This window comes from Lithobates pipiens, unplaced genomic scaffold, assembly GCF_037356315.1.
Source record: "Lithobates pipiens isolate NorthernLeopardFrog02 unplaced genomic scaffold, aLitPip1_a1.2 Scaffold_8, whole genome shotgun sequence".
Taxonomy (NCBI): domain Eukaryota; kingdom Metazoa; phylum Chordata; class Amphibia; order Anura; family Ranidae; genus Lithobates; species Lithobates pipiens.
The window spans coordinates 92,621,005-92,635,057 of NW_027507903.1; the positions used below are offsets into that span (position 1 = coordinate 92,621,005).

General features: G+C 40.8%; 1 protein-coding gene across 9 annotated transcripts in view; it reads left to right on the plus strand.

Annotated features, from left to right (window-relative positions):
* The window catches only part of TJP1 (tight junction protein 1), a 738,699-nt gene that overhangs the window by 227,617 nt on the left and 497,029 nt on the right, over positions 1-14,053 (plus strand). For all 9 annotated transcript variants that reach the window (XM_077473241.1, XM_077473242.1, XM_077473245.1 and 6 more), the window contains one exon: positions 7,949-8,081. In XM_077473241.1, the coding sequence (XP_077329367.1) occupies positions 7,949-8,081 (133 nt within the window). The remainder of the gene's footprint in view (positions 1-7,948; positions 8,082-14,053) is intronic.

A 14,053-nucleotide genomic window follows, 5' to 3' on the forward strand; every position in this document is an offset into this window, starting at 1 on the left:
CTCCTGAGTGACACTGCTGACTGCAAGCTCTATTGTTAAAGATGGACCACTAGCTATATAGGTGAGGTGAATATCACGGTGTATACTGCGGTCAGGGCACGCAGACAATAACAAGAAAACAGCAGAGTTAAAGGGGTATATACAGATGTATACTGTGCTGTGCTGGAGGCACACACAACTTCCAATAACTCCAGCAAATGACAATCGGGCTCAAATAGAGAACAGCTTTGTAGGTGTATATAGTGGTATGTACTGGGTACAGAGCACGCAGACAGCACGCACTAACACTACTGACTGCAAGCTCTATTATTAAAGCTAGATCACTAGCTATATAGGTGAGGTGAATATAGTGGTGTATACTGCGGTCAGGGCACAGACAGTAACCACTACACAAGAGCAAAATAGTAAATCAGCCAAAAACGATTGGTGTGTAACTGTGTTGAAGGTACACAGAACACCCACTGCTTCAGATGCTAACAAACACTACACGAGGCCGCCTGAAAGGCAGCTTTATATAGTGTGGGGCATGCACTACACAGTCTGAGCTATGATTGGCCACAGGCAGGATGCCTGTGGCCAACCATTGCTCTCCTCGCTACTGGCGCTGCGATTGGCCAAGCATGCGGGGTCACAGTGCATGCTTGGCCAATCGTGAGACAGCAATGCATTGCGCCATCGCAGTGCATTGTGGGCCACACGAATTTTGCCGCGAACGGCCCAAACGTTCGGAATTCGGCGAACGCACGAACGACCGATGTTCGAGTGGCTTGGAGGGGTGCAGTAACAATGGAGAGGATATACATACATAATATATATCCACAAAACATATTCATCATCAACACTTTTTCCATTTAATACATATATTCATCAAACTGACTTACAGTTTTTAAAATATCTTTTGACTCAGGAGGATCCAACAAAGAGCCTAATTTCATGTGGCCAAGCACCAAATGGATCAGGACACTGGAGGCTGAATGGGTCAGGATACGCCACTGGGGGGGCCACCAGGCAGCGCCCCAAGAGGGGGGAAGGAGAGGCGGAACCACTCCCACTATAAGGTGTGTTTAAGATGCTAACAAAAAGAAACACAAGAATATAGAATTCCTATAAGGTCATCTTATCCCCCACACCGAATTCCCAGCTAGAACAACAGCCCTAAACCATGTATAAACATACCCAGCCTAGCTGGCATGTGTGTATAATTCCAATGGAAGGCAAAGGGTGAGCAACTGCATCAAAGGTATGTAGATCTAGACAAATAAAAACACATGGAAAGAATTCCCTGATTGCTAGATGCCGATACCAATACAAGTCCCAAACCGAACATAAATGAACCCCCCCCCAGGGACAAAACATACATGCCAAAACACGATACCTGCAAAATGTCCTCAATGCAAACTCCTCACTCAAAAACATAGGGGTGTGGGGAAGGGGGGGGGGTTCCCTTATGTTTGGTTTTGGACTTGTATTGGTATTGGTATCTAGCAATGATGATGGTTTGGACTTGTATTGGTATTGGTATCTAGCAATGATGAGATTCTTTTCATGTGTTTTTATTTGTCGAGGTCTACATACCTTTGATACAGTTGTTCACCCTTTGCCTTCCATTGGGATTATACACACATGCCAGCTAGGCTGGGTAGGGTTATACATGGTTTATGGCTGTGGTTTTAGCTGGATATTTGGTGTGGTGCATGGTGGATAAGATGACCTTATAGGCATTCTATATTCTTGTGTTAGCATCTTACACACAACTTATAGTGGGGGTGGTGCCGCCTCTTCTTCCCCCCTCTTGGGGCACTGTCTGGTGGCCCTTCTGTGAGGTATCCTGGCTCATTCAGCCTCCAGATTCCTGATCCGTTTGGTACTTGGCCACATGAAATTAGACTATTTGCTGGATCCTCCTGAGTCACAAACAAAGTCAATTTGATGAATATATGTATTAAATGGAAAAGTGATGAGGATGAATATGTTTTGTGAATATATATTATGTATGTATATCCTCTCTTTTCTAGTAACCAATTGTTACTGCACCCCTCCAAGTCCTTGAAGAAGCCAGCAATGGCAAAATGAGTCAGGATGAGTTACTCCCTCCTTGTGTGATATGATTACCTTTGTTACCTCTAAAATGATACTGTTTGCATACATAAAGAGGGGCCTTTATCTTCGGGTTGCCTTGGGTTCTGATGATATGCTAATACTATGTTTTACTATCTACAAGGGATATATGTTAACCCCCAGTGTCAGAACTTTTAACAATTTGTACAATAAAGATCTCTTTTAATTCAGCAAGTGTGTATTGATAATTATACTGAGACAAGGTTCAACACCTTTAAAGTCCCAGAATTTTTTTCATTATAATTGCATGTACACTATTTTTTACAAGTTTATTACCTGAATTTGGCAAATGTTTTAAAAGTTACAAGTTTATAATCACTAACATTAACAAATGCCAGTTTGTAAGATATATGCAAATTATGTTAACATATAAGCCATTTCCAGACACCGTTTTGCACTTCTGCACTGGAATGATTGTGATTATGATTTTTTTGAGATGATACAGTATCTCACAAAAGTGTGTACACCCCTCACATTTTTGTAAATATTTTATTTTATCTTTTCATGTGACAGTACTGAAGAAATTATGCTTTGCTACAATGTAAAGTAGTGAGTGTACAGCTTGCATAACAGTGTCAATTTGCTGCCCCTCAAAATAACTCAACACACAGTCATTAATGTCTAAACCGCTGGCAACAAGTGAGTACACCCCTAAGTGAAAATGTCCAAATTAAGCCCAAAGTGTCAATATTTTGTTTGGCCACCATTATTTTCCAGCACTGCCTTAACCCTCTTGGGCATGGAGTTCACCAGAGCTTCACAGGTTGCCACTGGAGTGCTCTTCCACTCCTCCATGATGACATAGCAAGGTAGTGGTTGTCTTGGTGTGTTTAGGGTCATTATCATGTTGGAATACTGCCCTGCATCCCAGTCTCTGAAAGGGAGGCTATCATGCTCTGCTTCAGTAAGTCACAGTACATGTTGGCCTTCTTGGTTCCCTCAAGGAACTATAGCTCCCCAATGCTAGCAGCACTCATGCAGCCCCAGACTATGACACTTTGACCACCATGCTTGACTGTAGGCAAGACACACTTGTCTTTGTACTCCTCACTTCATCAGCTCATCAGACCACAGGAGTTTCAGTAAGCTATGTCTTTAGTCTGTTTGTCTTCAGCAAACTGTTTGTGGGCTTTCTTGTGCAGCATCTTTAGAAGAGGCTTTCTTCTTGGACGACAGCCATGAAGACCAATTTGGTGCAGTGTGTGGCGTATGGTCTGAGCACTGACAGGCTGACCTCCCACCCCTTCAAACTCTGCAGCAATGCTGGCAGTACTCATACATCTATTTCCCAAAGACAACCTCTGGATATGATGCTGAGCATGTGCACTCAACTTCTTTGGACGACCATGGCGAGGCCTGTTCTGAATGGAACCTGTCCTGTTAAGCTGCTGTATGGTCTTGGCCACAGTGCTGCAGCTCAGTTTCAGGGTCTTGGCACTCTTCTTATAGCCTAGGCCATCTTTATGTAGAGCAACAATTATTTTTTTCAGATCCTCAGAGAGTCCATTGCCATGAGGTGCCATGTTGAACTTCCAGTGACCAGTATTAGAGAGTGAGAGCAATAATACCAAATTTAGCAAACATGCTCCCCATTCACACCTGATACTTTGTAATGCTAATGAGTCACATGACACCGGGGAGGGAAAATGTTTAATTGGGCCCAATTTGGACATTTTCACTTAGGGGTGTACTCACTTTTGTTGCCCGCGGTTTAGACATTAATGGCTATGTGTGGAGTTATTTTGAGGGGACAGCAAATTTACATCGTTATACAAGCTGTACACTCACTATTTTACATTGTAGCAAAGTGTAATTTCTTCAGTGTTGTCACATTAAAAATAATAATAAAATATTTACAAAAATGTGAGGGGTGTACTCACTTTTGTGAGATACTGTATATAGTGTGCGCAATAAATCATTGGTGTCCACCTCCAGTCCTCATAGCCCATAAACTTTCCACAGGATTTTTCTGACTAGAAGACCTGCTCTAAATTGTCAGTTTAGCAATTCTGAAGTTTGGCCGAGCTGGTGTTTTTAAGAGTACCGGTGGGCTGCTGTGAGCTCCTGTGGGCTGCTTAGTCTTGATCTACTGTTTTATTAAATAGTAACATGCACTGCAGCTTTCATGCTTTCTGCTTTGTTCTGTGCTGGGTTATGTGTGGTAAAACTGGGGCTGATTATTGTATACACAGAAAATATTTCATATCCAGTGAGTTATCTAGTACACATTGCTTACAGACTTGGGAATACCCATGAGTAAGGGAATAAGTCCCTTGAGCTATGGATAATTGACCTCCTATCTGATAATTCTTGGACAGTTTTGGGCCCAACACCATTTGGCAGAGCCAACACCAATTATCTTTTTTTAGCCGTTTTTAGGGTGTCATCCTGATCACCATTATATAGTAAATGGTGTATTCTCATTGGCCCCCAAATATTTTTGGGGTTACTCAAGACCTAAAAATTATTTCAAGGGTTCCTCTGGGATGAAAAGGTTGAGAAAATCTGGTAGACACTATGGCACTTTGTGAATTACATTTACTTTGTACATATATGAATTGTATTGCATGTGTTCATATTATACATAATGTGTGTGGCTTCAGTAGATCTGCACAGTATTATTCATTATGACATACTTGTCAGTCAAATGTTCTCTTGACTTACTTTCTCAACATCTTTTACAGTTTTACCTAGACATGTGACCCCATTGAATCAAATCAGCTCTTTACCTTCAATGTTGATTATCAGTACTTCAGTACAGTATCATTGCAGTTAATTGATAGCGTTACTGATGTTATTGATAATAAATGGTTTCACTGACCCCTGTCACCAGTGACATGCAAGTTCTTGTTCCCCATTTCATATTGTGGGAAAAATCATTTGTCACTGCTTTTATTAATGTTATTTACCTTCTAGTTTTCTGCTTCTAACAGACATTACCATGCCAAATATATCTACTTACAATAAGTAATAGGCTGTTGCTTTGAAGGTTTACTAAAATGTTTTATTATTCTTAATTCATATTCCATATCAGAGAGTTTAGGTAACTAAAAACCCCAAGCCTTTCAAACTCAATATACACATACACCGCCACCGTACAACTGAGAGTGATTGTGTTTGATATCATGACATTGAGTAAGCATTACACAAGCTTGAAACTATAAGGAGTGTAGGAGGTCCAACTGTCATTGGCGTCATAAGGTCAAACGGTTCATCCACCATTGCTGCCCCAAATCCAATTTTCCTTGTGTATGCTTTGATTGCATTTTGAACAAAATATTGCTAGATTTGACTTCCTGTTCCAACTTTTCCTTGCCATGTTTCAACCATTGCATTAACATCTTTGGAAGATGACCCTGTATGCTATCTTAATATAAACAAGTAGTCCAGCAGCTGAACTGAACATGACGGTTTGTTGTATATAATATGGAAGTATTTGTGTTAAGATTTTTGATACAGGCTCTGTCATAATAAATTATATATCTAGTTTTCCTATGATGACAAAGTATAAACCCATACATATTCATTGTAAGTAAAATCACACAATTTTATTTGAGAATTTATTGGTACTATAAATTAAAAGAATTGAGAAGCTAGTAAAAAAAATGATTCTGGTATTTCCGCATATTTTATATAGAGCAGCACTTCTCAATCTTTTTACCCCAGATAAACCCTTGAAATAAATTTCAGGCCTCAGGGAACCCCTGGTAAGATTAGTCGAGGGTCATTGGGAAAGTGTCCCTTACACTGGTGGTAGTAAGTGGGAAGAATGCCCCCCCCCCCACAGGGGTGGTCAGAATCACCAGGCCTGGGCCTCTGCCAAATGGCCTTGGACCCTGAACTATGGAGGCACCATCAGATGAGAAGTCAATTAAGCTCTAATGAGCAGGGCCCTCTCATCCTCTTGTATTGATTTTTATTGTAAGTGCACTGTCTGCCCCCATATTGTAAAGCGATGCTCAAACTGTTGGCGCTATATAAATCCTGTATGATAATAATTAGGCGCAGCTTATGGAACCCCTGGCAACCCCTGGAGGAACCATAGGGTTTCATGAAGTACTAGATGAGAATGGCTGATATAGAGAGTCCAACCATTAGGAGAGCTTTGTGCTACTAGGTGCTTCCAGGTGTCTCTGGAGAAAACCTGAGCTGTAGGTGGATTGTTCCTTTTATACTCGAAATCAGCAGCAGACCTTCATTTTTAAAGCGATTGTATACCAGCTGACACTTTTTTGTTTTTTTATACCCCTGTAAGGCAAAAGGCATAATGATCTAGTATGCACTTACCTTAGAACGAGGCATCGGTATCTCACCTGGTCTATACCGAGGTAGCTGACATGTTGCCTTGGCGTGTCTTCCAGGTATCGCGACTCCAGCGCTGTGAGTGGCCGGAGCCACGATGTCGTCACACGCGCAGGAGACTTCTTTCCAGCAAGGTCAGCAGCTCATTGCAAGGGGAATATCTCCTAACCCGTACAGGTTTAGGAGATTTTTTTTACCTACAGGTAAGCCTTACTATAGGCTTATCTGTAAGTAAAAGTTAAAAATTTGACTATACAACCACTTTAAGGTGGATACACACATTGCAACATAGAACTTTGTGAATGCATTGATGGTCAGCCTACAGTTATTTTGGGTTGTCACATCCTTAGTCCAAGCACCCTTGCATCATTGTTTCACTGTATAGTACATTATCCCCTGCTATTTGTTCATTGGATCATTTAAGGTTTTTTGGTGGTCACTGGTGACTTTAGTGCATAATGCTATTTATGGGAATATTTACGTATTATCCATTCACTTGGGAACTTCCCCATGCATGGGAACTATGTCTCATTGAGTAATTACCCTCTTGAGTATCATTTTGACAAGACTATAAGAGTTGGAGTCTTTTAGTGTAAATTGGCCTTATTGTTCTGTGAGGTGAGAAAATTCATCATAAATAACAAGATTCAGTGCAATCGTATACCCAGGGGTCAAGTCCTGGGGAAAAAAGTGTGGGAACTCCCACCCAAGATCCACTCCCCCACCAAAAAAAAAAATGATACGCTCATATTCATGAACACTTCAAAAGTGTTATTTTTCATCCAATTTTCATATTGTGTGTATGAAGCTTAACTGTTAGTACATAAAAAAAAAATCCTCAATAAACATAAATACGGTAATTCTCTGAATATTCAGCATTCATTCAATTGTGCTTCCATGCACATGTGAACATCATGTTCTGATCTTTATTGGGGAATTTTATTTTGTATATAGAGTGTTTATGTTGTGAGTTTACACTTTTCATTTAACAGAATTTGGATAACACAGGGTTAAACGGAAAGGTCATGAATTAACTGCACATTATCTGGACAGAATGCTTGGGGTGATAGTGATGTGTTCCTGCTTAGGAGATGTATGTTAGCTTGGGGGGCTGCAAACTCTTCAAGGAAATACCACCAGTGGGTATCCAAAATAGGTTAAAGCACCGTCTATTTGTTATGTTCATTGTGATGCTTTACTAGCTTTTTGATAGCAAATGCTAAAGGAGAACACTAGGGAAACGAACAAGAGAAGTCATTGGTGATTATCTGACTTCGCTTTGTGCTCTTACTGTAGCAATTAAAGGTTCCATACTGTTCATTGCTTGCTGTACTCTCAGCCTTCAACTGCATCCGACACGCACATAAATGCAGCGAGCAGCAAAAAAAGCACTTGCTTGATGCAGAACATGTCTTCTTTAAACCTCTATACACATTTTATTGAGTTTTCCGTTTCTTAAATAGTTGGGGACATTTTGAATTATTTAAAATAAAGTTTAAACTCAACAGCTATATTTGATTTATTTCAGGGTTACCCCATCATCGGAGAACCCCAATGCAGCCGCTTCAAGTACTAGCCAAGGAAAGCCATCTCTACGGAGAATAAAAGGACGGATCCACAGAAGCAAAAGCCTGGACAGTGTGGATCTCTGCGAGTTCAATGTAAGTGTTCGCAATACCTGCGTTTGTTGAAATGATCACAGCTGTATATTTTGTTAGTGGCTGTGGTGACTGGAAGGGATCTTTAAAATCATTGAAATCATCAAAATGGTGTTATTTTATGCATTTACTATCATTTTGCATACAGGTAAAGCGAGTTGTTACTTCTGTTCACCCAGGAAAGGAGCTATACCGAGGGGCATTGAGTAGTATTTTGCTTCAATCCACAACCCTGCCTCTGGCCAGGCAGCACCACTACCTATTGAAAATATTAATAAAACTGAAATATCACATACAATTAAATAAGAAAATTGGGTAAATATTCATTAAAAGATGTGTGAATCTGGGTTAAAAACACTGAAAATAGACCTATTAATGTAAACTCTATTAGATAAGGATATACATAGATAACATTTAATATATATGAAACCAGTACGATGAGAATCCTGGCACTTAAAGTAGTACTAAACCCTCAGCCTTTTTTAGTATAACACACTGAGCACAAGAAAATAAACACTCCCTAGTTAACTATTTGTTACAATTCTTAACCCAGCATTTGCAGTTTACAACTTTCAATGCAGCTAATTACTGCTGTCTCAGTTTTGCTTCCCTGAACTTCTGGTCTTCACAGGAAAGCATTAAAGTATAACTAAAGGCAATTTTTTTCTTTTTTTTTGTTTTGCTTAGAGTGGAGAGGGATTAGAATATTTGTCAGTTTATATTGCTACCTGTGCCATCATTAGGAAGATTAACCCTCTCTATTTGTCCTGTTTATCATTATCATTGAAAGTAAAAGAAAAGCCCAAATTTTGGGTTGTGCCCAGAAAAGTAATTGAGGGGAAATCTTCCAATGGGACACTAGTTCTGGTGACCTGGGGGTCCCCATGAATTCCCTTAATTTGCAGGGATTTTCTCTCATTTTCAGTTTTTTTGGCTATGGGACAGGAAGTAAAGAGAAATCTCCACAATGGAACATAGTTGGTAAAAGAAAATCTGACAGGGTTATAACCCTCCCTTGCTCTATCCAAATTTAAAAAAAAATTTGCCTATAGTTCTACTTTTACAGTGGCAAGTGCAATCTTAATTCAGTCTGTTAGTTTGGAGAAGGAAGGGGGTAGGAGGAAGAGGAGAACTTTGCTATCATACGCTATGGGGCTATGTGTTTCTATTGATACCGTGTAGGGAGACATAGCTCTAGTCCCTGCATACAAAGGTGTCTCCATAGGATGCTGCCAGTGAAAGAAGCCACTCTGATACAGGAAACCTGGGGCAGATAATGGCACTATATTAAAATGGACCATAGAAATAAAGGGATAATGAACCTGTATTCTCAGTAAGTATTCAACCACTTCAATACTGGGTCATAGTCAAATGACGTCCACAGATGGGATCTCCCATCCTGGGTGGACATCATATGACGGGGGCCCGCAGCGCGGCGATCGTAGATGAGGTGTGTCCCTCGGACACAGCCCATCCCCGATCTGTGTGGTTGCCAGCGCCGTCCACCCTGATGCACGTGACCGGCCGTGTCCAATCACAGCCGGTCACATGTACTTTGCAAATTCATGTCGCTCGTGCACGTGCCTGGGGCGCGTGCAGAACAGCGATCGGTGATGCAGCTTGTCACTCTGACACAGCCCAACCCGATCGAAGTAAAGAGCCAATGAAATTGGCTCTTTACCACATGACTGGCTGTGTCCAATCACAGCCGGTCACAATGTAAACAAAACGAGATGTTACTGGGTTCTCCTCCTCACACACCGATCGTGTGTGAGGAGGAGATTGCGGTAACAACTTGTTACCGCCTAGTGTACACCAATCACACACTGATTACCCCCCCAATAAAGAGGACCTGTCACCAGCCATCAAAGTACCTGTCATCACCCGTCGGAGTAACGGAGTACCTGTCACCAGCCCGTCGGAGTAACAGAACCTGTCACCAGCCCGTCGGAGTAACGGAGTACCTGTCACCAGCCCGTCAGTGTACCCGAGTACCTATTTGCAGACCATGCCTCATAGAACACACGTCGAGGTGTTTGCTTTCAAAAATGGGGTAATTTTGGGGGTAATTCCATTGTCCTGGTGCTCCAGGACTTGCAAAAGTGTGATAGGTAGGAACGAAATGAGATGTGTAATTTATGCTCCTATTACGCCTGAAGGTACCACTTCAATGTTGGACCTCTGTATATGGCCAGGCTGTGTAAAAGTCTCACACATGTGGTATCACCATACTCAGGAGGAGTAGCAGAATGTGTTTTGGGGTGTAATTTTTGCTATATACATGCTATGTGTTAGAAATATCTTAAAAATGGACAACTTTGTGTAAAAAAAAAAAAAAGATTTTCATTTTCTTTCCACGTTTTCTGAAGACTTGTGTAAAAAAATCAACCGTTCAAAAGACTCATAATGCTTCATAAAATATACTTTGGGGTGTTTGTTTTCTAAAATGGGATCATTTTGTGGGTAATTCCATTGTCCTGGTGCTCCAGGGCCTTCACAAATGTAAATTAGAGGTTTCATTTATGCTCCTAGAACGCCTGACGGCGCTCCCTGCATGTTGGGCCTTTGTATGTGGCCATGCTGTGTAAAAGTCACACACCTGTGGTACGGTCATACTCTGGATGAGCAGCAGAATGTATTTTTGGGTGTCATTTTTGCTATGTACATGCTTTGAGAAATATCTTATAAACTGACCACTTTGTGTAAAAAAAAATATGTTTTCATTTTCTTTCCACGTTTTCCGAAGACTTGTGAAAAAAAATGAACTGTTCAAAAGACTCATTATGCCTCATAGAATATACGTTGGGTTGTTTGCTTTATAAAATGGGGTCATTTTGTGGGTAATTCCATTGTTCTAGTGCTCCAGGGCCTTCACAAATGTAATAGGTCATTAAAAATTAGAAATTAGAGGTGTCATGTATGCTCCTAGAACCCCTGACGGTGCTCCCTGCATGTTGGACCTCTCTGTGTGGCCAGCCTGTGTAAAAGTCCCACATATGTGGTATCGCCATACTCGGGAAGAGTTGCAGAATGTATTTTGGGGTGTAATTGGAAGTATGCATATGCTGTGTATTCGAAATAACTTGTTATTATGACAATTTTGTAAAAAAATAAATAAATAAAAATTCTTCTTTTTCCCAAGAATTGTGGGAAAAAATTACAACTTCAAAAAACTCAACATGCCTCTTACTATATACCTTGGACTGTCTACTTTTCAAAAAGGGGTCATTTGGGGGGTATTTGTATTTTCCTGACATTTCAGAGCGTCAAGAATTGATATAGGCCGTCAGTGCATCAGGTGTGATCAGATGTGATCAATTTTCAAAGATTTGCACCATAGCTTGTAGACTCTCTAACTTTCAAAGAGACTAAATAATATCCACTAATTTGGGTTATTTTTACCAAATAGATGTAGCAGTATAAATTTTGGCCCAAATTTATGAACAAACATGACTTATTTGCAAAATTTTATCATAGAAACTAAAAAAAATTGTTTTTTTTTCAAAATTTTCGCTCTTTTTTCACTTATGTCGCAAAAAATAAAAAACCCAGTGGTGATTAACTACCAACAAAAGAAAGTTCTATTTGTATGAAAAAAATGATAAAAATTTTGTTTGGGTACAGTGTTGCATGACTGAGTAATTGGCATTCAAAGTGTGAGAGCGCTGAAAGCTAAAACTTGGTCTGGGAAGGAAGGGTGTATAAATGCCCTGTATTGAAGTGATTAAATCAGCTGCTGAATGCAATTAAAATGTTGTCCGTTTAATATTTCTCACAAGGTTTGATCTGCATGGGGTAAATTTATATAAGGTGAAGTTTCAGACAATCTGCCTAGTGAAAGCCTACTGCAAATGCAGGTTAACGAGAGCTTTTCCACAAACTCAATAACATTTGGCAGTTTACACATTGGTTTCCCTTCTTACCCTGTCCACAGGACAGTTAGGGCGGGCTCTCCTCTTATAAACCAATACAAAGGCATTGCCAGCAATGGGGTGCATGAACAGTCAATCACTTCTCTGAGTCAGTACTACCAAAGTCACACTTCTACCTATTCTTCATCATTCTCAGGTAAACTCTGCACTTTAGCAGTGTTGTAAATAAATAATTTTCTGCCGCAAGGGTGACCAGCTTAATCTTAACACCTCTGCAGCAGTAAGTTGTGCCTCCTGGGCTTTACCTGGTCCCACTGCACAAAGTAATTATCCAGGAAAACAGGTTCACAATATTATCTGCTTGTAGGTTTATTGTAAGTGCCGCAAGCAGTGAGAAATAAAAATAGAAACCTTGATGTGTTTCGCATGTGAATGTGCTTATTCATATTGTCAGTGTGCACATAGTTGCCAAATTGTTAAATAAGCACCGGCATTTGGCAAATTTTTTCTTACTTATAGGTTACAGGACACTGGATGCTGCATTCTAGACCCAATGACTTAAAGGAAAATTGGGCACTGACAAGCATAGATGTAAGAAAACCCCAGTATAACCCCTTCTACTCCCTGCATGTTTTTTTTTTTGATAATGACCTTAGGAAATAGACATCTTCTCTCTCCAAGAAGCAAAAACTTTTTCACTTTTTACAAAGTCATTTTTTTTTATTCAGCTTCTTCTGTTTGCAGATTCCTTATCCATAACTTCTCAGCTATGCCCTGGGGTACTGTACCTGGAACCCACCAGGAAGAAGATGCAGGGTGCTGGATACTGCGTTTGGTGCTCACCTAGGCAGGATGCTTTATAGTACCAGGACTAAGGAGCACTTGTCTAGTGGCGCCCAGTCTCTGAAGACTGCATAGGGTGTATGCCAATCATATGGGCGAACAAAGATTGTGAATAAGATTTGTCCCTAACACCCTGTTTATAGGCTTGGGGTGAACCACATGCTTGAAGATGTCTGCTTAGTAAATGTTCTTGGCTTTTAAATAGGAGCCCAAGGTGCTGCTTCAGTTCCCTGAGGGTTTGTCAATGGCATGACAGCTGAAAAACAAATTTGGTGATGTTTTTCATTTTCCAAACACCTTACTGTCAAACTTACTGTGCATGAGTGCATTATTTGTGGACATGTGTGCAGACCTGGCTTAGCCTCTTCTGCCTTCTCCACCAAATGCCCTTGCAACAGCAGTCCTTCAGAACATGTATTCTGCACTCTCTGCTGCCTTCAGTAGGATCACAGGTGGCCTTAACCACTCCTGCCCTGTAGTGTATTGTGAAACCCACCCTCAGGCATCAGAGGGGTAGCCCTGGGGGTCTTGCTGACTCATGTTTAGCTAACAAAGCAGGGAGTGTCTGCAACATTTCCCCTGAGGATCATGATGATGTAATTCCAGGCTGCTGCTACAAGCCTGAGTTGCTGCCTACATTAGGGACCTCTCCAACCCCTTCTGGGGAGATCCACTCTTCCTGTGTGTCAAAGGAATTTTCTAATAGCGGAATTTATGGGTCAACTCGCAACCCTGTTAGAGTCCTCATCATGCAGGGGATACAAGTGGGTTCCCTCTATCTCTCCTCCAGAGTTTGTTCCTGACCTTCCTCTAACAGCAGATGATCTTTCCCCATTTAGATGTAGAAGATGAGTATGGTGCCTTATCAGATTCTAAAGGAGAGTCTGAATGCTGACATACCATTTAGGTCCTTATTTATGCAGTGCACATGTGCCCTGACTTAGAACTGTCTGTGTTAACCTTGCCAAAGGTCACCTGCCTGGGCTCTCTAAAATAGCCTTGGCATGCAGATATCTTTCCTTTATACTCAATTTGAGTATAAAGAGAAAGATTGTTACTTTTACCAAGTGTTTTGTTAAGCAGTATACCACTGAAGTTAGTTTTCTGAAAAATATTTGCGGTCCCTGTTGTGGACTCATCAACTTTCTTCCTTTCATTAATACCTTAAATGTTGAGGAAGTCCTGGTGTTCAAGGACCTCATGGATAAATGTTTTGGAGTCCTTTTCTATAGCTCTGTTCACCCTTGCAGGCCCTGCTAT